A 27,828-nucleotide genomic window follows, 5' to 3' on the forward strand; every position below is an offset into this window, starting at 1 on the left:
AAAAACCTGCAAATGCCTTTATGTTCTTAAAAATTCCATTCCTCTTCTCCGTAACTGTTGTTTCTATCATGATACGGTAAGCTGTATCACCAGGAGAGACATCCTCAGTGAGTATTTACTGATTGAGTTGTGAACACCAGGGGAATGCACTTCCTGAAGTTAAAATACTACAGAAGGTAAATTTAATCATACGTAAACTTTAATGATAAAACATCATCTGCAAAACCATTTCTATTATTTACCAAAAGTGTGAAGGTGCCTTGAGCTTCCAGTGGCTGGCACTACTCACCCAAAGAAAACAAATGTCATGCTTATATTTTTAAACTAAATGTCATGTGTAAACCACAATAATCTGTGGGGCACCGATCCCAATCCTAGCCTGACCGTCACCCGGCCTCTGCCATCGCTGGGGATAAGAACCCGACACAGCCAGAGCCATCCACTTGTCCCTGCTGCCTTTACTCCAGGTCACTCTCCACTGCCCTAAAGATTTCACAGAAACAGGCTATACTAACCCAACAGGGAAGAGAAAAATACAAGAAGAGTTTGATTTTTTTTTAAACAGGGTCCAAATGGTCATGAAAATAGTTAGATGGTCATGGTCACTCTACTGGACTCTAGTTTTACTAATGGAATCCTGTCACACTCAAAAAGAACTGGTTGACAGAGCACAAATAGGTATTTTAAGTTCTAATTGCAAGTGCTACAAGCACTGAAAGAAGTTACATACATTTCACTCTACAGGAAAATTTAGGTGCTATTCTCTTTTTTCAATATTTTATTTGTTCTTCAGGGAAACGATCAGCTGCTTTCCTTACCAGTTTAGCGTTTAAAAACGCCCAAAGCTGACTCCCAATCTCTGTAACTGCAGTCTGCTGTGCAGTATCCAGAGCTTCACTAGCAGAGTTACATACAGCAAGCAAAGCAGAGAGCTGTGTGTTCTACAGGGAAGACAGAGGGAAAGAACTGAGTTAGATCCCAGTCTAAGGGAGCTGAGGCCCCAGAGGTTATGACTAACATAACTCTGCATAAAACCCAGTGTCAAATTTATATTCTAAGACCCAATGCCATCTTTTCACCTACTTCATTAATACATTTTATTTAAAATAATTTTCCTTATATATAGAAATATCTACTTCATTTTCTACATATTTTTCCTTTTAGGTTAAAATTTAATATCAAAATAGAAACAGTACTGTATTTTAATACAATGATACAGGCTATCAGTGTAACCAAGCTAATTTTATAATATTCATCAACTAAAAATACTATTTTTTTCACAAGATGTGCCCAGAAATCTTTTAACATTACTAGATTTGTATTGTTGTGGGTTCATAATTAATCTTTAAAACTCCTCAGCAACACTCTGCATTCAATAAGTAAATACAATACTTGAGAAGTCCACTATCTAGAATTTGAAACTAAAACTATCTTTTATGGATTCACTCTTATCTATATCTGGAATCTCAGTCTCTGACTCGCCAGGAGTGCAGTGGACTGAGCACACAATGATTAGTAACAACACCTTTAATCCATTATACTTCAACAATGCTTAAGTTTGAAGGATTACCACACAGCTTTTTAGTGAAGATTTACCTATTTCCTTCTACAAATAAGCATGTAAAATGACCTGCTGAAATAAAAGTTTTGATCAGGGCAAAGATATATTCAATTTTAGAAAACCGGTACATTATTTTACCTAATACAAAAGACTTTCTATTTTTAACTACAAAAACCAGTGCACAATAAATGCAAAACCTGAACAATCTAAGCTACTCCTGTGTATTTCAAATTTTTCTCAAAATAAATGCAAATAAAACTTGTATTTCCTTTGAATATATGTATATGTTTTAAATTATCCTGATAATTATCATCAAGTGCCATGAATATAACAGTGTCAGAACATTTACACTGTGTGGAGATCGAAGCCTTGAGAAAACCCTGACCTCATAATTTAAAATTGCAAATAGTCCCCTAATCCCTTGAATGCCCAGTCCCCATCCCTGCTTGATTTCTACTTATCCCAAACTGATCCCAAATGTAACTATACATTTACATATATATTTATTACCTATTTTACTGTCCACAGCTGAGCTAGAACGTTAGTTCATGAGAAGAGGAATTTTTGTTTTGTTCCCTGATCTATCCCCAAAGCCTAGAACAGTGCTTGGCACATAAGAACGTTCAAAATATGTTTACTGGATGAATGAATGAACAAAGGAGGAAATAATACTAAAGTGGACAACTAAATCACATGTAGTAGTCAATTTTTCAGTCAATTTTTAAAAATCATGTATTTCTTCTTATAGATTAATTTCTTTTACATTTCATTATTTTAAGAGAGAACAATAGAAAGCTACATAAAGACTCAGAATTGGTGTGTATAAAATGAGGGTTGCATTTTGTCAGAAGAATGTCTGCCTAATCTGACGATGTGTCAGCAAAAATACTGCAGATAAAATATTTTTATACTGAGTTGCATCTTGGGCCAATGTGTCTTGAACCTCGGCCCCCAATATAATTTACATCAAGATAATAGTAAGTTTCTCACAGACCCCTTTACAATGTAGAATCTGAAAAGCTTGCTAGTTTCTAACCTGAGGGGAGAGACTGCATCCTTCTCATTAACAACCCATCACTAGTACCTAACACATCACTAGTATCTTCAATAGTGCTCAATAAACAGCTACCAAATGAATCAAACCAATCAAAATTCTTTTCTTACCAGAGACTCAAGTTCTCCCAAAGTTCGACTATTGCTTAGCCACTCCTTACACTGTCCAATGCCTACTCTGATGACCTCTTGTGCAGTCTGTTTCCTAAGCTCGGCAGGTAATGCCTGGAAGGAAATATATTGCCACAGAGACAGATTTTCTGCTTCTTTTGGGGAAAATTCCTGGATAAATTCCACCTGAAATAAATTGAAGAGTAACATAAGATGATCTGATGAATGGATGCAAAAAAGCTGAGAATTGGCTCTGTGTTTTATAATTTTAAAAAGTTTTTAACTGAGTAGTAATATCACAAGGACCAAAGTAACCTACATGAACATTCATTATTATATTTGCTGTTGCTGCATTTGTTTGCAAATGCAAAACACCACTTTTAAGTGGAACATGATATGAAGACACTGAGAGATGTTAAAAATAATGCATTTTATTATAAGTCAGGTAGCTATGTTATCCTATTAAGTGCTGGCCTCAGCAGCACATATACTATCCTACCCAGTTATTATTTTCCTAAGAACATGTGTGCTCATGACCTTGTTCAGTTAGGTCAGAAGTAATTGGGGCACCTGGGTGGCTCAGTCAGTTAAGCGTCCGACTTCGGCTCAGGTCATGATCTCACAGTCCGTGGGTTCGAGCCCATGTCAGGCTCTGTGTTGGCAGTTCAGAGCCTGGAGCCTGCTTCAGATTCTATGTCTCCCTCTCTCTCTGCCCCTCCCCTGCTTGCTGTCTCTGTTTCTCAAAATAAAACAAAGACATTAAAAACAATTAAAAAAAAAAACAGTAATATTCCAAGGTACGCCAAAAGACCAATTCGGCCAACCTTGGCGGCTTATTGTTATTCCAGCTGACTAGAACAGAGGACCTACAAAAAGAACCAAAGGTCATCGGTTCAATTTTCCACTGGGCTAGCTGGCTTTGCTCTCAGAGGACACATGGAATTTGTTTCACAAATGCAAGCCACCAGTTCGAAGCCATGTGCCTAGCAAATCCATTCTCCCACTGAAATAATTAAAAGAGTTTGCCAAGTTAACAGAAAAATAGCATTGGTTTGTTAAAAATGAAGCATCAGCAAAGTAGCTAAAAACAGAACACAAACCTTCAAAAAGAAAAAGTTAAAATACAAGTTTCTGGTGGAAAAACATCAAAAATAATGTGCAATGAGTTTCTAAAGTATAAATCTAGGAGTATAATTTTTTTAAGAAAAATAATTCAATTTTTAATATCTCAAATCTACTTGATTAATGAAAACTTTCTATGTTAAAAAAAACCCATATTAAATTTTACAGAGTAATTCTCTTACATTATATGTTATATTTATATTTGGATTTTGTCTGCAGATAATATTTAGCTATCAAAACAAGAGAGAAATTGTGTGGTTATCTTCTGGGATAGCTGATAAAGCCAGAAAAATGGATCCTCTGATGAGCTGTGTCTATTATAATAAGTGGCTTTATTCATGACACCAAACTGCACCAAGAGAGCCAAGAGAATTGTGCCAACTGATAAACATCGAACATGACCTTACTTTATAATAAAATCCAATGAGTGAATGAACTAATTCCCTTCCCAAAATGGAAATCATAAATAAGAAAGCCCTGGACAACATAAAAGGGTAGATGCTGACAAATTTTGTTACAGAGAAAGTGATTTATTTACTATTCTGAGTTTGAAAACCCTGGTCTCAATACAATTTTAAATATTTAGGGGCACTGGGGTGACTCAGCTGGTTAAGTGTCTGACTCCTGATTTCAGCTCAGGTCATGATCTCCTGGTTCATGGGTTTGAGCACTGACAGTGTGGAACCTGCTTGGTTTTCTCTCTCTCTCCCCCTTTCTCTGCTCCTCCCCCACGTACTCTCTTTCCCAAAATAAATAAATAAAATTTAAAAAAATATATTTAAAACTGCCAGTGCTAATAACAGTTCATAATTAGTGAGATAGAAGTGAATAATTTGTAGAGACTTAGGACTTCCCTTATTAAAATTGAGAAAAGAGGAAAAATACAACAGTGGGCTCAAATACTTTTTGTACTTTTTTTCTTTTGACAGTACTTTTTATTTTACATAAAAATGGCAGCACAACTATCAGCATACTTAAACCAGGTATGCTAAATCTTTTCTTCTCAGTAACCTTGTACTTTTGCTTGTTTCTACAAAACGGAAATATTAACAGTTTCACACTGAAAGAAACTGGGTATCAATTATTACTCTCTATATTGAAACAGAAACACATTTTAATCTTCTTTTTACTGGTAGTTCCCCCCAAATTATTGCCACACTTTTTTTTTTAAAAAGTAAAACATCACTGTACTGGGATTAACTATTTTCAATTATGTTAATGCTGCATCACTGATAGAGAATCTGGGTTTTTATTTCACCTTTTAAAAAGAGAACATCCTGCATGCAAACAAGTAATTATTTCCAGCTTTGCTGCTTGTCTCTCCTTTTCCCCAGCACATGCTCTCCCGCCTTCACCCCTGCCCCAGCTGCCCCTCCCCCCCATCCTTTAGCCTGTATCACAAATGTCTCCATCTCCAACAGCTTCCCCTATTCTCCCCGTGCTTCCCCCTACCCCCCACCCCCCACAAGTGATCTTCTAAGCTATGAACACCTAACAAAACCTGACCTGTGCCACTTTTGGTACTCTTTTTGTAGCACCTTTCACTTTAATAAATTGTAGTTTCTACTAGATTATATGTTCTTTCTGGTACTGTGACATAGCACAGCGGTTTCCAGTTTTTTTTTTAAACAAAACACTATTTAAAATTCATGAGCAAGCTCTACACACCTCAACAAGGAAAGCAGATTTCATAGCTATAGGAACAAGGAGGCAGCCTGGCAGCCAGGAAACAAGAAGCCCCAGAGCAGCTGCCCAGAGAAGAGCTGGGGGACGAGCCGGGAGAGAGGGAAGCACAGTTTTTGGGAGGAGTCAGACAAACGTGGCGTGGACCCCCGCCCCCCGCCCTGCTGTCTGTCACAGTGAGTCTCCCTGAACTACTGTTTATTCGTGTGCAGAATGAACACACCCCAAAGTACCCCACCCCAGGCTGATGCGGGAACTCCAAGAACTGGATTGTCCAGAATGCAGCCCCATCCATCTCAGCGAAGGCCCGTTCCCTCCCTTCTTCCTTCAGGAGGAGGGATCACATCATGGGGGGGAAAGGAGAAAGAGCAGAGCCTGGCAGAAGGAACACTTGTTAAATGATCCTTTGGAGAAGCTTACATTCCTCATTTCAAGTCCCAGCTATGTCTAGAGAAGGTTAGTACCTCAGTTTTAGGATTAACTAACTCCCACGGACTCTCAGACAAGAATTCAAATTCAGACACATCCCTTTAAATTTAAGCACGGTAATCTGACCAGGAAACCAGTATTTGATAATTGAAGGAAAAAGTTAAGAGTAAGTATTCAAATATCCATAACTTCCAAATCTGATAGCCTCAATTATTTGGAAAAACTTACAAAATTGAGGAGTATCTAAGAAATATCTAAACACTAACTAGAGTTCACTTACAACCATGTTTCTAGACCTCACTTAGAGATCATTCGTCCTGAGTGGAATTATTCTACAAGTTAAAATTTCACAACAACCCTAGGAAAAGGATAATTTTATTATTCCCATTTAACAAATGGGAAAACTGAGGTTAAAAGGACCCTCAGGAAGGGCTCCCAGTTCATGGGGCCTCTATGAAGAACAGTGTACCAGAAACCGAGGAAAAGACCCCTGAGAGGGGAATAAAGGGACTAAAATCCGAAGGGACCTGGAACAGATGACTCTTCTGGGGTTCTGACAGGGAAAACAGCAATGCTTACGTGTCTCCTAAAAGGCCAGCAGGTGGGCCCGGTGCACTTTCGGCCTCGGCACCACCTGCAAGGAAGACGGCGAGGAGGTCGGAAGGGCTCCTCTGGTGCTTGGCCAACTTCTCTTGGGCAGGAAAGCAGAATACACTTGCAAATACTCTATTCAGAAACGACTAACAATATTTATTGAGCACCCTTCTAAGCATGGCACTATGCTAAGTGTTTTGCATATATTACATCTGGCTCCTTACGAAATTTCTCAAAAAGGATTAACACATATCTGCCATTCTACAGACAGGGAAAGAGGTCTGGAAAGGATGCTGTGGCCAAGGTCACAGCTAGACAGGATTCAAACCCCCTTCACTAACCTACTGGTTCCCAAGCTTGTATCCATGTCAGAATCATGTACAAATTCCAACAGCAATAACAACACAAATGACTGGGCCTCGCTGCACTGCCTCTACTCTGCACCCACACCATTCACAGGAGAAGGTCCAGGAGCCTATATTTTTAAAAAACCTCCTAAAGCAGCTCCTGAAACAGCTGCAAAGTGACCAGTCCAAGGGACTGCACTGGCCTACACAGGTTTCCATAACTGGAGAGTCTCCTTTATCATGGCAGAGCTAGTTTTCCCTCACAAGAGCAAACAACTAAGGTTCATCGTACTTTGCATTTTCCCCAAAAGTTCAACTTATTTACTGTAAAAAATAAGAGACACCATTAAGGGCATAAATGATATTCTAGGTCTTCACAATAGGTCTAAGGGGAAGGGCATACAGAACCTTCTCATGTCAGTATCTTAAATGTCTGAGAAACAAGGGGAAAGATATACTTCAGGAAGACAATGACTGTCTGTAACTTGCAGCAAAGACAGTGACAAAGACACTGTCCTGACCAAACTCAAGTCTGGTTCTTCTTCCATGCCCCTTCTCAACTAGTCTTCCGTCTGGAATTGTGTCCATCCCTGGGCTTGCAGCATCCAGGTTTAGCAAGAATTCTGCTAAGTCCACTTAGAAAGCATCCTCAGTCTTGCTATTTGATCACCTTGGTCTGTGTTTAGCAAGAATCTTACCTAGTCAGTTAAGCAAGAACCACCACTTCCTCCTAGTAGTTTTCACCCATTGACCGACACCTTGCTCCCTGAATGTGAATCCCTACCAGTCTGTGCTATATTCAGACTCGAGCCCAGTTCTACACTGACACCTCTTTCCCCCTATAGCAACAATCCACTTTTATCCATTTTATCACTAACCACACTGTGTGGCTCTGATTTTTCTTTTACAACATCAAAGTCTAAACCTATCTAAAAGCAATAAACAAAATACATTAAAAATTTATACTCAGATTACATCAACATTTAAATGTATAATAAATGGGGCAATGAGAAGCTTTCAGAGAGTCTGAAATCCAATTCTCAGCAGCTACCCAAAGACAGTGACTAAGATGATATCCTTGCCTGCTGGGTTGGGGCCATGAAGAAGAAGAGTCGCCTTAATAGTATTGACAGGTTGGTGAGCTGGTAACATTCTCCAGAACAAGATTTTATCTGGGAAAAGACAGAAGAGGAGAGTCGACTTAAAGTCATAGCTTTTACAAGCTGTCATATGCCAAAATATTAACAGCACCTCTTTTGGAAATTAAGATTATAAATAATTCAGATTTTTTATTTAGAGCTTTTCTTAAATAAGTTGTTTTTCTTCCATTAACCTAGATTATTTTTATGAGAAAAGGATTTTGACATTGTATTTAAAAAGAAACTCTTTGGTGTTGATCACTGGGTGTTATATGTAAGTGATGAATCACTAAATTCTACTCCTAAAAACAGTATTACACCATATGCTAACTAACTAGAATATACACAAAAATCTGAAGGAAAAATAAAGAAAAATAAAACCAACCCTTTGGGATTTCTATTTCATATCACTATTTTGATGATAACTTTGTATGTCAATCTTCTACTCAAAGACAATTCATGGAAGTTTGTAAGATCTAAAGCACAACAGTGCAGAGGTAAATATAACTCTAAGATAGAAGCTCCATTAAAAGATTTTATAAGCTCCATTTTCTGGCAATCAATTCCTATCATAATATACTAGGAGAGCTTTTATTTTATTTGAAAAATAATACATATAACATAAAAATTACTTTGGCTCTGTCTTGTGCAAGATGTATTAAGGATTCGGAAGTGGGTAAGCACTCCGGACCGCTAGCCATGGAGACATGCAGACCAGCTGTCCAGGTCATCAGACATCTCACTGCATTTCATCTACAACATCTTTCAACCGTAAACTAAGAAATATATGACATAGTAGCTACTAAGAAATGAAAGACACATGGACCGACATAAGATCTTTATCACATGCCAGGGACAAAAACCTGAAAACAAAAACAAGTCATGACCATATCATATGGAATATATCAAACATCTCAAAACCTGGAAACAGAAAAGATCAACACTGACAAGGTTAAATCATCACTACATCATTTTCTCTTTATATCCACTCACAAAGCATGATTTCTTTCCCAAAAGGCATAAATCCCTGTCACATCAGTTCCTCTCAAATCATTCTGAGAGACAATAAAATTAAAAAGCACCTTGTCTAAGTCATATTCAAGGGAGAAAGAAAAAAGAACTCTCAGTAAGCAATATTACGACCTTTTTATTTTCTACTTTGCATTCAATTTTAAATTTATTCTCAGTTAACCTAGTCTTTGTTCCCCAGTACAATTAATGAAATTCTATAAGATTTTGAAAATATGAGACAATTTCCCCAGTTTTACACTGTTTCTGGTACATCTTTCTCAATAACATCAAAATTAAAGCACAGCAAAGAAACTGTCAAAACAATTTAGCAACCAAACTATTTCTCCTTTTGATATTCACATTCTTTAAGATTATCATATCCTTAAAAAATTGCATGTTTTAGGCCTTGTTATTCTCCTCACCAGATGCGCCACTATGGTGACATGGTGTGCACAGAGTTCAGCAGTCCCATATCTGTGATTTAAGAGAAAACAGTCTTTATGAAATAATTTATACAATTATTCAAAAAAGTAATGAGATGAACTTCTGAAAAGCACTAAGTATTCTAAATTGCAATTTTATCCATGGTCAAGGAACATCACGATATACAAAACTACCTAAGCAACAGGTATCTATCAGCTTGAACCCCAGAAACGAAAAAGGGAACCTAGTTCCTAATTTAATGCTAGGATACGAAACCAAACCATTTCAGGGAGCCAGTAAAGGGTTATTGAGACAGAATTTTTCTTCAAACTTACATTAGAACATCATTTACTCTCAGTTACTACTGTACATCAATATAAAAACCAAAAAAGTACACTGTACCGGGAAAGGAAGCACCATACATCCATAGCTAACAAAGAGGTGATCAGATTAGCACTAAGCACAGCATTCAACAGAGCAACATCCTAATGAAAAACAGAAAGTTCATGATAAATTATTATTAGCATTACATTTCTCAAAATAAAACAACAAAACACCATCACAATCTAAATAACGGAAACTCAATGGGAAGGCTCAACTCTAGTATCTGAAAGAACCTAAAATATCATTCCCTCAACATTTCCTGACCACCTACCGTATATTAAGCATTATACCGAGCTATGGAGACTCAAAAGTGATTTTATATGTGGTTACTCAATCATTAGGATCCACAAAGATTCTAGTGCTAGATATTAACCTCTGTAAAACATGTTAAAGAATACTGATCCCTATGTAAATTCTAAGAATTTCTTCCCCACAATTGTCAAAATCTTTTCTAATTTAATTCCATTAAAGAAAATCAACATTTTGCCTAAGATCTACAGACTTGGTACTACAATCTGCTATTTGCTTCTTCTTCTCTTTATGGAACTGAATTAGGTAATATCCAAACATTTTTCCCCTTTTCACTTGATCTTTCCATATCTTGCCACCTAAAATGTTCTGGCTGACCACTACATCTGAATATTACAGGACTCCAGGATTACCATTTCCTAAAACACAACTGAATTATAGGGTGAAATGTGCAAACTCAGAGAATGACATTTGAAAAGAATATACATAACTATTCCTGTCTTCTGTATATAAATCAAAACTTCAGTGAAAAGAAAGTAGAAGTGCGGTCTCAATTTAGCCCAGCAGATAGCAAACTTACCAGTTCAGGAAACAGTGAGGGATGAAAGGAAGCGACAAATGTGCACAAATGAACACAAACATGCTGATACAAGGTGACAGCAACCTCCGCTTGCCCTTTACTCTTTACTCCTTGTAGATGAACAGGGAGAGAGAGTTCACCAGAACACTGCTCAAAACTGTAGAAAATGGCTTTGAGCAGAGATACCCTGCAGGGATATTGAGAACACGGAACATTATTAACATTTTAATAATTAGCAAATATAATAATAATATAAAAACATAGGGGGGGTTCTTTTAGCAAAGCAAAATGTCTCAAGAGGTATATATCAACAGTTTCCAATATGTGTGAATATTGTAACCATAAAAATAAAATATAACCATTGTTTGACAAACTTCTTAATGGAGAAGAATTTTCTGTACCTTTTTTTCCTTTTTTTTAAATCAAGTGTTTATCATAGTATTGAACTATACAAAGTCACAGACAAAATTTATCAAGGAACCTTAAATTTAAATATACATTAGATACTCTATATAAAATAGAAAATATGTATAAGAGAGGAGTCATTTTGGAGCATCTGGATGGCTCAGTCAATTAAGTGTCTAACTTAGGCTCAGGTCATGATCTCACAGTTCATGAGTTTGAGCCCAGATCTTCGAGCCTGCTTCAGATTCTGTGTGTGTGTCTCTCTCTCTGCCCCTTCCTCACTCATACTCTGTCTCTCGCTCTCTCAAAAATAAACAAACATTAAAATAAAAAGAGAGAGGGGTCATTTTAAGATTGAAATGGCTTAAGACATCTTCATAGAGGATTTAAATAACAAATTAGAAAAGGCAAAATGTAAACAGGTAGAGAAGACAAAGCATGAGGAAAAGCAGGTGTGAGTGACCAGTATGACCAGAGCAAGCGACAGGATGAGCAGCAAAAATGGGTGATGGAGGCAGACTGGGATGGATTTTAGATGCAAAGCTGAGCAGTTCTGCCACCACGCTTGTTTTTGAGAACAGAAGGTTCACAATTGAGCTTCAGGTGGATGACCCTGGTAGGTGGCACATGGCACAGGCTAGAGAAGAGGGTGGACATACAGTAGGTATAACACATGGAGTAGGAAACTACCGCCTGGCAGTGGCAAGGAAGATAAAAACGAGTGAAATCTCCCGGGAGAGAACTTGCGGGCACCTAGCATTCTGTTTATAAGAGCTCAGTTTTAAATGTTAGTAAACACATCTGCCTATTACACTCAACATTTATAACACTGAGTATTAGGCATAATCTTCTAAAGCACTGAAAATATGTTTAGCATCTGTTACAGATTTATATTTTTAATGTTTTTATTTATTTCTAAGAGAGAGAGACAGCGTAAGCAGGGGAGGGTCAGAGAGAGAGAGGGAGACACTGAATCTGAAGCAGGCTCCAGGCTCTGAGCTAGCTGTCAGCACAGAGCCCGACATGGGGCTTGAACCCACGAACTGTGAGGTCATGACCTGAGCCAAAGTCGGACGCTCAACTGAATGAGCCACCCAGGCATCCCAGATTTATATATTTTGAATCTATATTTATAAGTAGCAATATATATGAAGTCTACACAAGAATTATTAACTAGAAGATCTTAATTTCAAAATCATTCCAAACGACAGAACATTCGGAACCATCTGCAGTGACTGAATGTAACCACCACCATGTCAGCTACCTGGGCTTCGCTCCCAGGAGCTGGCGTTCCGTGCACCACAGGGCCTGCACATCCTCGGGCTGAGAGGGCAGCTTGTCCATGACAACAACCAGCAGGAGGCACTGTGGGAACTGCAGTTCGCATGGCAGCTCTCACACATAATAAAAACACATTAAGTTACAACAAATTGGTAAAAATACACCCTACAAAATTTCAACAGAATCTGATTGCGATGCATAAAGAAGTTAGAGGCAGAACTGTTGGAAAGTATTTTTCATTTAAAAAAACAAGGAATTTTAAACAAAATTTTTAAAAGGGATGATTGATTATGTAAGAGAAATAACCCTATCTCTAACATCATAGTTATTAAAGGGTTTAAAATTAAATCTGTTTTGAAGCTTACCTAATTGACTGTCCAAAACCGCCTGCACAAAAGGCTGGAAGGTGAGAAGCTGGCTGATGAGTGGATCCAGTGTAACCAGGAAAGTCCCCACTACTTCCTCCTGCTGGGCTTTAGAAATCTTGGCAGCATACAGGCTTGGAGGAAACTTGCTGGAAAGGCAGGGAAAACAATTCATCCATTAATAGGTCTCTTCTAATTTTAGGTAGACATAAGTACTGCAAATTGATCTTCTAGCAGTGAAAATATATAAAAAATAAGTAGATGTATTTTATTTAAAAAAATTCAATATACTAAATGGATACCACAATTCTATGAGGACCTCCAAACTAAATGACTGTAATTCCACAAAATTAAAAGTTTTACAATCTTAGAGAAATCTTTGGTATTGTTTGGATGCATTTTAATACCATTTTGACATCAGTGTCCTTGAAAAAAAAAAGACCATGAAAATATGAATTATCAAATAACCAGTAAAAACACTATATATAGAAAGATACTTCTGATAAATACTGGCTTATACACTTCTATTAAAAGTTCTTTTAAAATCATGCAGAACACTGAATTTACTAGGAAATAATGCTAGAAACGAGGGTTTTGTAAGAATTAAACAGTATACTAGTCCTGAGAATATGCAAACTTTTTCATGGAAGACATCTCAGTAAGTAGAGTTGACATGAAACTTCAGTCAAACCTATGTGAAAAAAGATGTATACTCAGTACTTTTTGTCATGTTATTTTAATTATGGCAAATTTGAGGGTACTTGAAAAAACCCTGTCTAGTAGGGGATAATAGCATTTGAAGGGATGCACTTAAGATAAACATTTGAGGCCTCTGTAGTGTGATGGAAAAAGCAACAATCTGTTAATTATTAGTTGCCTGTTTGGTTCATTCATTTGACCTCCCTGAACCTCAGTTTCTTCATTTGTGGTGCTGATGCAGAGTGGCTGTGAGGATTAAATTATAAGTAACGTAAAAGACATATATAAATAAAAGACAGATAGTGAAACTCCACAGACTTGAACTACAGCTACTAAGCATCAAAGCAAGTACTTGCTTTTCAATCAAATGGTGTATTATTAAATCGATTTATGTGAAAACTGTTTATTACATGCCTGTGTATACATGCCATGCACTGTTCCGGGAGCAGGTAATACAATGGTAAACTGAATGTATAAGATCACTGCCTTTACAAAGTTCCTATGCTAATGAAAGAGGGCAGTTAGCAAACAAGCAAGCAAGTAAATCCATAATATAACAAATGTTAATCACTGGAAGGTTTATACAGAGAAGTGTCATGATCTCCTTTATGTCTTATCACTCACTTTGACTACGGTGTGGACGACAGACTAGAGAGAGGCAAGGGAGGAGGCAGACAGTGGGTGGGATGCTCTCTGTGGAAACCCAGGGAAGAAACAATAATGGGTGGCATCAGATGTGAGCAGTTCTGGTGGTGAGAAATGGCTGGGTTCTGTATACATACATACTGAACACATACTGAATATATCTAGTTATAATGAAGGTGATACTGACAATTTGCTATTGAGCAAGATGTGGATATGAAAACAAGGAAAAGTGTCAGAGATGACAAGGTTTTTTGGCCTCATCAGTTTGAAGAACAAAGTTGCCATTTAAACTGAAATGAGGAAGCTACAAGGGAAGCTGATCTTGTGGGGGGTGGAGATGGAATGGGTAGGAATCAGTTTGGGTGAATTTAAGTGTAGATGCCCTGAATGGCAGTTAGACAGTAAAGGGGATGACAAATTTAGTATCTTGAGATGAAATGACCACAGGGAGAGAAGAGGCCTGAGGACTAGCCACTCAGGTACACCGGCTGAAGCTGGGGAGAAGAGGACCTGCTGAGAAGGAGCAGCCAGTGAGGTTAGAAGAGAACAAGAGGGAGAGGTAGCCTAGAACCCAATGGAAGTCGGTGCAAAAGGAAGGGTCGAGTACTGCAGACAGGTTACATAAGAGGAGGCTTAAAGCTGACCACCATATGTAGCAACATGGACATCACTGAAGAGCTTGACAAGAGCTGTTCTGGTAAAGTGGTGGCACGGACAGCCTGACTAGAACATCCTCAAGAAAAAAAGTAGAGACAGTGGTATAGACAGACAACTCCTGAGACTTTTGCTGTAAACAAGGCAGAGAAATGGGAAGGTATTTGGAGGGGGCTGTGGAGCTGAGAGGTGGTGTTCTGTATTCTAACGATGACGGCCACGGGGAAAGTAACAGTGTGCTAGTATCCGGATGAGAAAGACCTAGTAGGAGGGAAGACTGGTGATGCAAGGAGGAAGGCAACAGCTGCTAGAGAGAGGTCCCTGAGCACTTGAGTGCAGGGGACCAGCATGCAGAGGCCAGCTTCAGGCAGGCTGGACACTCACGCACGGGGACAGCAGCCACACGGGCCATGCGCAAGAAGCCATGCCTTCTCAGTGACATACGCAGTGAGGATGGTACCTGGCAACGGGGAGTGGGGAGGAAGTGTCTGAGATGTGGGGAATTCAAGGGAGACGTATGAAAAAGCTGTACAGGAGACTAGAGAGGACGGTGGGACAAACGAGATGACAGAGTATTGTAGTGTCAAACTGAGGGCTCCTCAGAGGTTCTGTCACTTTCACACATCACTGAGCCCCTATCTAAATTAAGATACTTTTCTATAATTCAGTGTTTTCCCTCAGATGGAGTTAACTCCTCTTAAATCTCACAGAAGTTAAAATAAAAATTTACAAAGATAAAAAACAATATATCCATGTATAAACAGATTTTGGGGTTTTGTTTTTGTTTTTTTGCCTTTAGTATTTATCACCATACCAATTATCCATCACTTGGGTATGGATAAGGTACTGGTTAAGAGTAAGTAAAACTCACACGGAATATATTCTTTAAAAGTTTCCACATCTAATTATTTTAAGCAAGCAGTTAAAAATTTACTGAATGTTTTCTTTTAAATGGCATATGCTTGACCTCTGCATGGTTCAAATGACAGTTACATTTTTATGATCACATAGCACTCTTACCTGTGTATCTGAAGGTAAAGCTGGTGCAATGTACAGCAAGAATCAGAGAGTAAAGGAAGAAATTCCTAAAATAAAACAATGCTATTCATTCTCTGTATGCACTGTGCTTTTCTAATACATATCCCCTCACAAAGACATGCAAAGTAAAATAAAATCCTGGATGTGCTGCATTAAAGAAAAAAAAACAGTCTTGCATAAGGACAAGGAGGATGAGGCTAATAAGCACCTGATTTACCATTAAAACATTCACTACAACCACAATTAGCAGCGATCACTTACTGAGAACCTACTAAGTGCTCAGAAGACATGTAGCAAGTGACTTTGTGTATATCACTTTAATTCAGTCTTCTCAAAAATCTTATGATATATCATTATCCCCATTTCACAGAACAGAAAGCTAAAGCTAAAGTATCAAGTAACTTGATCAAGTCACACAGCTAAAAACCGGCATGGCTAGGATTCAAGTCCAGTTGTGACGGCCCCACTATGGCTAGGCTACCTCTCAGGAAGTAAAATAAATACTTCCTGGTATATCATAGGATAAAGAAAAAGGCTGATGATTAATTTTTAAAAATTAAAAATTCTCAACAGAAAAGAAATGATTAAAAATGGCATGATTAGGTGTAATTTTGCCTCCTACACACCAAGCAAATTACCAGATGGTAACAACCCATCAAGTGCCATTGGTACCAGGGCTGTCCCACCACGGGCTCCTGCCACTTTAGTGCACAGCCTGCCAGCTGTAGGGAACCCAGCGCTCGAGCAGCCAACCAGGAAGTGGCACATGCCCAGAGGACCAGCTCGGGCAGCGCAGCGCACCCAACAGGAGGGCGACACGCTGGTGGTCCGGGTGCCTGCCGAGGAGCCCCAACTATAATCAAGTCACTGGAGACCCTCATCTTTTCCTCCAAAGAGAGGAAGACAAAGTTAAAGACAAATTCAACATAGATAACAGGTTTTTTTTTTTTTTTAATCACCAATATTTATTATTAGTGAAGATTCCTGGACCGGGTGCTATAAGCATTCTTTATTCCTCTCTCCAAATAATCTGCCTTGATAACTTACCTACTCCATCCAAATATCTTCAACTATCACTGCTATCCTGAGGACTCCCAAATATGCAAGTCATCTTAAAATTATTATACAGCTTTACAGCTTTAAACATTTCAAATTTAATAATTTAAAAATTTAGAAATGAAGTTATTTATAAACAATATTTAAAGCCAAATTGAATTATCTTCTGAAAATTGACTTGTGCTTATAGAAATAATTTTATTAGCATTTATGCTTAAAGAAATAACTTTTCTAGATAACTGAATAAAAATAATAACATGATAATGGTAGCAACTTAATATAACAGGTGCTCAACATTTAATAACAACATTTTTTAAAAACCTATAAAACATATTCTTCACAAAATAACTTCAACAGATTGGTTTTTTTGGGTAGGAATGATAAAAACAGGACAATTTGTAATTTATTGTAGATTTCACATTTACACATTAAAAAAAATAAGCCTTACCTTAGTATAGTGCAAAAGGGAGTTGGCAAAGAAACGACACAATTTGAGTGTTTTTTGAAATAATCTATAGTCAGCATTATCCTGTTCCAAAAAAGGAAAAAAGAAGAATAAATAAGAAAATAAGAAATTAGCTAAACTAGTAAATGAGACTATCTTTTCTAAGAAGATTTCTTAATAAAGAGAGCATAAACGTTTTCCAAGTAAATATAATTTTTCTCTGAATTGTTAGGAACAACATAAACATTAAATGATAGAGATACTTCAAAAAATTAAACTCTATTGAAAATAAATTTTAATTTATGATAGCAAAAAATTTTAATTTATAATAGATCATTCCTGGTTGATCTTAAAGTTAAAAAAATTTAAATAACTTATTATTCTTTGCGATATGGAGCGCAACAGATGATCAAAAGAAAAAAAGTCTCAAAACAATAAAAGAATGATATAAGAAAACAGGTAGAAGACTTCTCTTGTCAGTTCAAAGAAAATACAAGTTGCCAATAAACTAATACTGAAAAAATTCAATTTACAACTAATTACATATCTTTTAAAGGCAAAGGGGGAGGGCTACTAGCAAATATGAAAAAGACTGATAATATCCCAAAGTTGCTGAAGAAGTGGGATAATACGCACTTTGTTTTACCATTCATGGGAGCATAAAATAGTCTTTGCATTATTATTATTAAAAGCTAAAGTGTTGAATTTCCTTGACACAGTAGCAGTTCCACTTCTAGAAATAGATCCTATAAAAATACTAGCTTGCATAGGGGTGTCTGTGCAGCTCAGTCAGTTGAGTGCCCAACTCTCAGTTTCGGTTCAGGTCATGATCCCAGGGTCGTTGGATGGAGCCCCGTTGCCAGGCTCCACGATGAGTATGGAGCCTGCTTAAGATTCTCCATCTCCATCTCTCTCCCCCTCCCCCCCCAACACTGAGTGTGGAGCCAGCTTGGGATTCTATCTCCCCCTTTCTCTCTGCCCCTCATCCCAACTTGCTCTCTCTCTCTCTCTCTCAAAATAAACATTAAAAAACAAAAAGAAATGTTAACCTTTGATGTCATATAGCAAGAAATCTTCCCTGACTTCATGATCGGGTTCCTACCTTTAGTCCCACGAGCCAACACACAGTTCTCCAAAGATAACACTATTCTATAATTAACTATTTATATTTCTCCCAACTTAGACTATAAATTCTTGAAGGCAGAAAGTCTAACTTACACAGAATAAGCACTCTGGAAATGCTTATGAAATGAATGGCCAGTAACACACTACTTATTACATTTGCCTACTTTCAGTTTTTCTTTCTCATTCAAGGGGAAATTGTGCAGGTTTGGTTGAAGGATCTAGTTTTCCTTCATTACTAAGCATACTAATTAAATCTAGAGCTTTTATTTAGACATTTTCAGAAGTGCACAACTGCTTATCTCATCTTGATTTACTGAATAGTTTAAATCAAAAAGTTTGCATCCCAATGTCACAAAGAAGGGGTGAAAATATAAGCAAGGAAGGTCATTTTCAGTGTTTCAAAATACTGAGCATCCTTTCTTTAAATAAAACAAAAATACTACATGCAGCACACAATAAAGGTAAACGTTGGGATATAGATATAGAAGTACATGTTTATTATCAACAAAATGAAAAGCAACCTACTGAATGGGAGAAGATAGTTGCAAGTGATATTACCAATAAGTGGTTAATATCTAAAATACATAAAGAACTCCTACAACTCAACACCAAAAAAAACTCAGGACTTTTCTCTTTCACTATACTGCTGCTCAGGCTTTCCCGGTCTCTCCCCTGTCCTGGAATCTCTGTCTCATCTTACTTTCCCAGCACTAGCTGTAGAATCTGTGGGGTCAAGTTAATCAAGTAGGAGACTGGGAAAAGAGGAGGTAGGAGCTGAGGATTAAAGGTGGAGAAGAGAACAACCTTCCTGCCACTGACACAGGACACCCAACCAAATGTCTCCTCCTCATAGAAAGGTGAGGGAAACTGGCAAGGGCACTAGAAGGACAGAAGGAAGGACAGAAAAGAAAAGGGGAAAGCAGATGTAAGGGGAGAATGGTTAAGAGAAAGAGAAGCAAGAAGGAAAAGGTCAGCCCCCTCCTAAAGCCACTCCTCAGTTCTTTCTTCCCAACCTCAGAACTCCTTTTCATACATCCATCCCTCCCCTAGGGTCTGTCTACCCAGATCATTTCTGCCCCAGGAACTGCAACCAGTGCAAAGGAAAGGGATGAATCCTCACACGCCCACCTGCCTGAAGGTTGTGCAGGAAAAAACATAAGTACAAAGGAAATGCCTGTATCAGTTAGCAAGGCTACAACAGGAAAGGAGGTTACGGTCACTTTAGGGAAGAAATATTTAACTCATTTTCCCACTGAAATTATTACATATAACTCCTAGGTCCTGACTACTATCAATCCTATAATTTAGGGTCATTGTGAGTTAAATAAAATTTAAAGGGCTAGTCTGAGAACAACAGGCACTATGTATAAAATCGTTTTAGGAAAATGAACTATGATTCCCAATAAGCTTATTACAAATTTTTAGAGTACAGTATGTTTCATGAATGGGATGCCCATTCAACGCTGTAACTTTCTGAAATCAAAATAAATGTAAGCACACATCAATTTGAGAACACTAAAACACACATACGCACAGGAAAGTTATATATCACATCACTGTAGGTTGCAATGGATTGGTGAAGAAAAGGCTGACTGTGACTGTATCAAGATAACCTTAAATAAATATAGGACCAAGGAGTTAGGTTTTTGTCCTAGGGAAGAAAAGAAAGGATTCTGAGGGGAGTGCCTCAACCAACCCGTCATTATGTATAAAGGGAACGATTAGTCTCTAGAGGGAAAAGAGCAGGCAGGAGTCTAATGCAACGTTTGAGGCAAAAAGTAATCATGGGCTGTAAATAATCCTAGATTGAAAAAAACAAAAACAAAATAAATGAAAATCCTTAAGGTAAACTGATCCATAGATTCAAATGAGATTTAGTAACTGCCAAAGGAAAAGAGCTACTGCTCAATGTGCTGTTAGACTGCATTTTACCTGTGCATCTGACTGCGTCATCTGCTCAGCTAACTGTAAACACGAATGGAAGGAGAAAAGGATGTCATCACACAAGCTGGTAATTACAACTTTGTGTTTCAGCTGATTCTTTATAACCGACTGGTGTTTAAGGCTCTGCCTAAATGAGTAAAAAGAAACAATCACAAGTTATACATCAAGTAACATAGGACAATAGAAATAGGACTTGAAGTAACATGTAAAAATCACAATGGATCATATATGTTAGACATGGCATAATTAAGATGTGCTGACACTACCTCTGAAGCTGTTGTGTTAGCTTAGTAAGTAGATAATTTTTTATGGCTCCTTATAAAATGTTAATTGAACTCTAACTAATGTTCCAGGTATTCTGCGAGGTTCTGGGAGTGGAGAAGTAAACGGAGGCACATGGAACTTCTGGTCTAACAAAAGACAGGACATTACATAATTTCAAGAGTAATTACAGTGGTGATAAATGCTTAGATAGAGAAGTCAGGGTGCTACAACAGAGACCTGAAATAACTTATTCTTAGGAGGAGAATATCAAAGCTATCATGAGGATGTAACACTTACGCCAAGAACTGAAAGATAAGCAGGAATCAACCAGAAGCCTACTAGAACTGATCCATTAATTCAGCAAAGTTGTAGGATACAAAATCAACGTAGAGAAATCAGTTGCATTTTTATATACCAACAATGAGGCAACAGAAAGAGAAATCAAGAAATTGATCCCATTCACAATTGCACAAAAAACCATAAAATACCTAGGAATAAACCTAACCGAAGATATAAGAGATCTGTATGATGAAAACTATAGAAAACTTATGAAGGAAATGGAAGAAGACACAAAGAAATGGAAAAACATTCCATGCTCATGAATAAATATATAAATAAATATAAATAAATAAATCAGAAAAATAAATATTGTTAAAATGTCATTACTACCCAAAGCAATCTACACCTTCAATGCAATCCCCATCAAAATTGCACCAGCATTCTTCTCAAAACTAGAACAAACTATCCTAAAATTTGTATGGAACCACAAAAGACCCTGAGTAGCCAAAGTAATATTGAAGAAGAAAACCAAAATGAGAGGCATCACCATCCCAGACTTCAGCCTCTACTACAAAGCTGTCATCATCAATACAGTATGGTATTGGCACAAAAACATAGACACAGACGAATGGAACAGAATGGAGAACTCAAGAATTGGACCCAAAAATATACAGCCAACTAATCTTTGACAAAGCAGGAAAGAGTATCCAATGGAAAAAAGACAGCCTCTTTAACAGATGGTGCTGGGAGAACTGGACAGCAACATGCAGAAGAATGAAACTAGATCAATTTCTCACACCATACACAAAAATAAACTCAAAATGGATAAAGGACCTGAATGTGAGACAGGAAACCATCAAAACCCTAGAGGAGAAAGCAGGAAACAACCTCCTTGACCTCAACCGCAGCAATTTCTTACTTGACACATCCCCAAAGGCAAGGGAATCAAGAGCAAAAATGAACTACTGGGACCTCATCAAGATTAAAAGCTTCTGCACGGAAAAGGAAATAATCCATAAAACTAATAGGCAACCGATGGAATGGGAAAAGATAGTGGCAAATGACATATCAGATAAAGGGCTAGTATCCAATATCTATAAGGAACTCACCAAACTCCACACCCAAAAAACAAACAATCCAGTGAAGAAATGGGCAGAAGATATGAACAGACACTTCTCCAAAGAGGACATCCAGATGGCCAACAGACACATGAAACGATGCTCAGCATCCCTCCTCATCAGGGAGACACAAATCAAAACCACCCTGAGATACCACCTCACACCACTCAGGGTGGCTAAAATGAGCAAATCAGAGGACTCTAGATGCTGGCGAGGATGTGGAGAAACGGGCACCCTCCTACACTGTTGGTGGGAATGTAAACTGGTGTAGCCCCTCTGGAAAACAGTGTGGAGGTTCCTCAGGAAACTAACAATAGAACTCCCCTATGACCCAGCAATAGCACTGCTAGGAATTTACCCGAGGGACACAGGAGTGCTGATACACAGGGGCACATGTACCCCAGTGTTCATAGCAGCACTCTCAACAATAGCCAAAACATGGAAAGAGCCTAAGTGTCCATCAACGGAGGAATGGACCAAGAAGATGTGGTTTATCTATACCATGGAATACTACATGGCAATGAGAAACAATGAAATCTGGCCATGTGTAGCAACATGGATGGAACTTGAGGGTGTTATGCTGAGCGAAATAAGTCAGGCAGAGGACAGATACCATATGTTTGCATGTATAGGCGGATTAGGAGGAACTTAACGGAGGGCCATGGGGGAGAAGGGGAAAAATAGTTGAGGAGAGGGAGGGAGGCAAACCATGAGAGACTCCTGAATGCCGAGAACAAACTGAGGGCAGATGGCGGGGGGGGTTAAGGGGGGTGATGGGCATGGAGGAGGGCACTTGTGGGGATGAGCACTGGGTGTTATATGGAAACCAACTTGACAATAAACTAAATAAAAGATAAGCAGGAGTCAGCTAGGTGTGCAGTATGGGAGAGGAGCATCCCAGGCAGAAGGAAGGGTATGAGGAGGCCTTGGGATGGGAGAGTTTGTTATGAGGGACTAAGAGCAGAGAGAGAGCAGCAGAAATGAGCTGGTGAAGAAGGCAGAGGCCAGAGAGGATTAAGTTGTATCTCTTAGTAAAATGGGATGGATTTAAAGCAGTAGAGTGACATGATCAAATTTACATTTTCAAAAGATCACACCAAACACTGGCTAGCAAATGAACTGGAAGGGTACAAGAGTAGAAGATATTTGATGATAATGATGGTGATGTGGTAATTCACTGGGCACTCACTATGTGTCATGCAGAGTTGTAAGCATTTCATATCAATAAACTCAAATTAATTCTCACTGTAAACCCACCAAGAAGGTGCTATTGTTATTACTCCCATTTTCATATGAGCAAAGTAAGGCTCAGAGAAGTTAACTATGGTGCCCAAGTGTTCAGGAAGAAGAAATGATTTCAGAATGGATTCAAACACAGGCAGTATGGCTCTGGGTTGACACTTTAACCACTGTACCTTTAATTGTTGGCAAATCAGTAACCTCCTGGTGGTACAAGAGAAGCATCCAAGACCTAAAAATTCTACAATGACGTTTCATGTTTTATGCATGTGTATAAAGTAGAGATTCTTAGCCACTTTTACATCTCAATTCTATCTCCTCCGCCACCCCCCTCCGCCTCCATCCCCCGAGAATCTGATGGGTACTCTCCCTGGTAACCCTTCATAACACTCTAACTAAAATTACTTTTAAAAATTGTTTATGTTGGGGCGCCTGGGTGGCTTAGTCGGTTAAGCGTCCAACTTTCGCTTAGGTCATGATCTCGCGGTTCGTGGGTTCGAGCCCCGCATCGGGCTCTGTGCTGACTGCCAGCTCAGAGCCTGGAGCCTATTTCAGTCTGTGACTCCCTCTCTCTCTGACCCTCCCCTGCTCACGCTGTCTCTGTCTCTCCTAGAAATAAAAAAAATATTAAAAAAAAGAAGGCCGAGATGCAATTCTGCCACAACTCCTCCCTGGTTGACCTCTTCACCTACCTAACCCACATGGCGACCCACAAACGGGAGGGAACTCAAAACCCAAAGTTTCTGTCTGAGGAATGAAAAGCTCATCCCCCAAAGCAATGTTAATCCCCCAAAGCCCCCACAAATGTTAAGACCTGCAACTGAGATATGAGCACCCAAATACTCTAACTTTGAAAAACAACCATGCTCACACCTAAGGGACCCAAGGGTCTGTGGCAAAACAAGAAATAGCTCCTAAGGGACTCACACAGGAGTAGCCTTTGAAATGTGCCCAGATCTGATGTGAAGGAGGATCATTTGCCCATTTCAAAGCATTGCACTGATGGGCAGGAGCCTGCCGGAATATTATCCAAGCAATGAGGATGNTGCCAGCTCAGAGCCTGGAGCCTATTTCAGAGTCTGTGTCTCCCTCTCTCTCTGACCCTCCCCTGCTCACGCTGTCTCTCTCTCTCTGTCCTAGAAATAAATTAAAAAAAAAAAATTAAAAAAAAAAAAACTATTTATCTAAGCCTGGAAATAAAACACTTGATGGGTTAAATAACAGTAGCAGTAGTCAAGTGGTTAAGGCCCATGGCCCATTATTTCATAAGTACTAGTAACAAAGTCTAAATATTTTTCTAATTTTAGAAGCAGCAGAACAGAGAAGTCCAATTTGGTTTGGGAGCTACATGTACAATATGTGAATTATCAGACAGCTGTGTCAGTAAACATTATTTATACATACTCATAGAAAAATGTTTTAAAATGCAATCTAAAAAAATTTATGAATAATTAAGATTTGGGATATGGAAAATATATTACAAAAAGTAAAAGCAAAGAAAACTTACTTAATTATAAATTTCCAAGTATTAGCATGAAATGCATGGTCCATACTGGAAATAACAGAGCAGATATCCAACAATGAATGAATAACTACAAAAAAAGATAACAGAACTCTTAGGACATTCAAATGTCATATAGGGTGAGTTTCTCCTATATTTAAATGCATCCACTGAACAATTCTGACATTTTTAAATTAGGTAATGCAGTTAGAAAAACCTGTTTCAAAATACTTATAAAAATAAGTATCACACATCTAATTTATGGTTTTTATAAATTATGGAAAATTAATTTTTGACCTTTATACCTACCTAAATAAAATGAAATAATCTCAATAAAACTAAAATGTTCAGTGGAATAAAAGTTGTGCCCTATTATAATTGAAATATTCTCTAGGTATTTTAATCCAAAATGACAAAATAAGCTGCAAAGGAAAGAACACCAAACAGGGAAGAAGGAAAGCAAATCTGCACAGTATTTAAGGAAAGCTTCTACTCTTGCATTTTATTTGTAAAAATGGCCAGTGACTTCCCTTTCTGGGAAGGAAACACTCTTGGGCAGTTTCTTTCTACACTGATCTGGGGCCTAGCCACGTGACTTGCTTTGTTCAATAGGAAAATAACTATAAGGACAGCAAAGACAAAAAATGCTTGCACACTGGGGCTTGTTCCCTCTTGACGACCGAGCCTGGGCTGTCCTCCTAGATGATGGCACAGTACTTCCACCTCTGCCAAAAGTCAGATGTGTGTGAGGTCACTGACCACAAAAACACAGGTGAGCCAGGTGTGCTACATGGAGCAAAGAAAGCTGTCGCAGCTGAACTCAGCCTAAACTGTTGACTCACAGAACCGTGAATAAATAGAGCAGTAGCTGCTTTAATCCACTACATTTGGGGGCGGTCTGTTATAGACCAAGAGGTCCTTCTGATATACTGCACAAAACCAACTTATCTTTATATTGAAGCTATACATGCAATCTTTGCCCTTATATTACTGTTTTTCAAACTCTGAGTTAGTGACAGAATTATGAGGTAGCAATCAGCAATTCTTTAAAAATGAAACATGTAGGGACGCCTGGGTGGCTCAGTCGGTTAAGCGTCCAACTTCAGCTCAGGTCATGATCTCACAGTTCATCGGTTCGAGCCCGCGTCAGGCTCTGTGCTGACAGCTCAGAGCCTGGAGCCTGTTTCAGATTCTGTGTCTACCTCTCTCTCTCAGAGACCCTCCCCTGCTCACGCTGTCTCTCTCTCTCAGAAATAAATAAAACATTTTAAAAAAATTTTGTAAATGAAACACGTAAAACAGGAATTATTTTACGTATAATAAATAATGTGCACACATACATATTTACAAACATACACATACTTATGTAACTAGAGGTGTTCTGGGAAGAAATGCAAACTTCATTTCCTACGGAGTTAATGCTTTAAAAACTCTAAAAGCTACTGCCTCAAAATCTAAACTACGTTAGAAGGTATAACGTTGTACAACTTTGTTACTCGCTGTGGAAAAATCATGTATGGCAAACACTGACAAAATGTACAAATCTATGTTAAGGCATCACATACCAATCTTATAAGTTCTAAAAGTTAGAAGATTAAACACTTATCTGGTAGTATTCAGCTTTTTTTATGAATAAGACACCATGAATCATTCGAAACAAATTAGGTTCAATAACTGAATGGATATACAGTATAGTCAATATATATCATATACTAAGTAGGAAGTTTTCTTCACTTACCTATCACCATATTCAAAATATCATCATTTTCATCTAATAAAGGGTCCATGCAAACCATATCCAGTAGTTCCATTAGCTGCTTTTGAAGAGAATAGGCCTCCTTGAAAAGAGCCTGGAGAAGGTCTGAAACTAGGTGTAAATGCCCAGAATAGACAGATTCACTATCCTGATCACAAATAAAAATAAAAGAAACAGCAAATCATAAAAAGCTCAAGAGCCAAATTTACTTTAACGCATTTTATCACAGCTCATAATTTTAGTGCTTTTTATTGAATCATACATTTATTCATTAAACAAATGTTTAGTGACCATCCATTATAAATAGCGTGCTTCAAGAGATACAGACATGTATAACATAGGATTTCTTTTTTTTTTTTCTAAACATTTATTCACTTTTGAGAGAGTGCAAGCAGAGGAGGGGCAGAGAGAGAGGGAGACACAGAATCTGAAGCAGACTTCAAGCTCTGAGCCGTCAGCACAGACCCCAACGCAGGGCTCAAACTCATGGACCGTGAGATCATGATCTGAGCTGATGTTGGACACTGAACCAACTGAGCCACCAGGTACCCCTAAAATAGGATTTCTGATTTCCAAGAACTTGCAAATAAAAAACTACTAATAAAAGGGAGATACACGACATTCAGTCAGATGCAGACTTTTAGCACCCTGTCACCAAATAGAAGCATTAAACTAGTGATTTTTATTCACCCAATGTTACCAATATTCACCCAACGATACCAGTATCAAAACTGTCGGAAACCCACAAATCCTAGGCCAGCTTTTGTGCTTTAAAGCTGCCTGAGGAATGTAGTGATGGACTGAAAAAGGGCTGGTGTCCTTTATTACGTACCCAATCATTAAGGAATTCATCTAATCCACCAATGCCATGACAGTATAATTTCAGGATTCCTGTGATTCAACACAAATCTGCATCTATTCTTTCTTTATAGTAAGGAAATAGAATAAAACAACAAACATAAAACCACAAAAGCCAATTTTTAATCTCACTTCCTTATAACCACTTATTTTGAAACAAATATTTACATACAGGCATATTTCAGAAATATTGCAGGTTCAATTCCAGACCACTGCAATAAAATGAGTTTTTGGTTTCCCAGTGGATATAAAAGTTATGTTTACACTACATTCTAGTCTATTAAGTGTGCAATAGTATTATGTCTAAAAAAAAAAAAAAAAAAACCCCAATGTATGTACCTTAATCAAAAAATATTTATCGCTAGGGGCGCCTGGGTGGCTTAGTGGGTTAAGCGTCCGACTTTCGCTTAGGTCATGATCTCACGGTTTGTGGGTACGAGCCCCGCGTTGGGCTCTGTGCTGACTGCCAG

The 27,828-nt window shown here is 38.2% G+C and overlaps 1 protein-coding gene across 4 annotated transcripts in view; it reads right to left on the bottom strand.

Moving 5' to 3' along the window:
- Nucleotides 1-27,828, bottom strand: part of CUNH1orf112 (chromosome unknown C1orf112 homolog) — a 43,808-nt gene that overhangs the window by 8,565 nt on the left and 7,415 nt on the right. For all 4 annotated transcript variants that reach the window (XM_039235789.1, XM_039235786.1, XM_039235788.1 and 1 more), the window contains 13 exons: nucleotides 26,483-26,648; nucleotides 24,751-24,835; nucleotides 20,332-20,470; nucleotides 17,278-17,358; nucleotides 15,756-15,820; nucleotides 12,738-12,886; nucleotides 12,356-12,485; nucleotides 10,687-10,873; nucleotides 9,876-9,958; nucleotides 9,473-9,524; nucleotides 7,983-8,072; nucleotides 2,726-2,911; nucleotides 819-941 (listed from right to left, as the gene is read on the bottom strand). In XM_039235789.1, coding sequence (XP_039091720.1) covers nucleotides 819-941; nucleotides 2,726-2,911; nucleotides 7,983-8,072; nucleotides 9,473-9,524; nucleotides 9,876-9,958; nucleotides 10,687-10,873; nucleotides 12,356-12,485; nucleotides 12,738-12,886; nucleotides 15,756-15,820; nucleotides 17,278-17,358; nucleotides 20,332-20,470; nucleotides 24,751-24,835; nucleotides 26,483-26,648 — 1,536 coding nt within the window. The remainder of the gene's footprint in view (nucleotides 1-818; nucleotides 942-2,725; nucleotides 2,912-7,982; nucleotides 8,073-9,472; nucleotides 9,525-9,875; nucleotides 9,959-10,686; nucleotides 10,874-12,355; nucleotides 12,486-12,737; nucleotides 12,887-15,755; nucleotides 15,821-17,277; nucleotides 17,359-20,331; nucleotides 20,471-24,750; nucleotides 24,836-26,482; nucleotides 26,649-27,828) is intronic.

The sequence above is a fragment of the Hyaena hyaena genome, unplaced genomic scaffold, assembly GCF_003009895.1.
Source record: "Hyaena hyaena isolate Hyena2069 unplaced genomic scaffold, ASM300989v1 scaffold_103, whole genome shotgun sequence".
Lineage (NCBI taxonomy): Eukaryota > Metazoa > Chordata > Mammalia > Carnivora > Hyaenidae > Hyaena > Hyaena hyaena.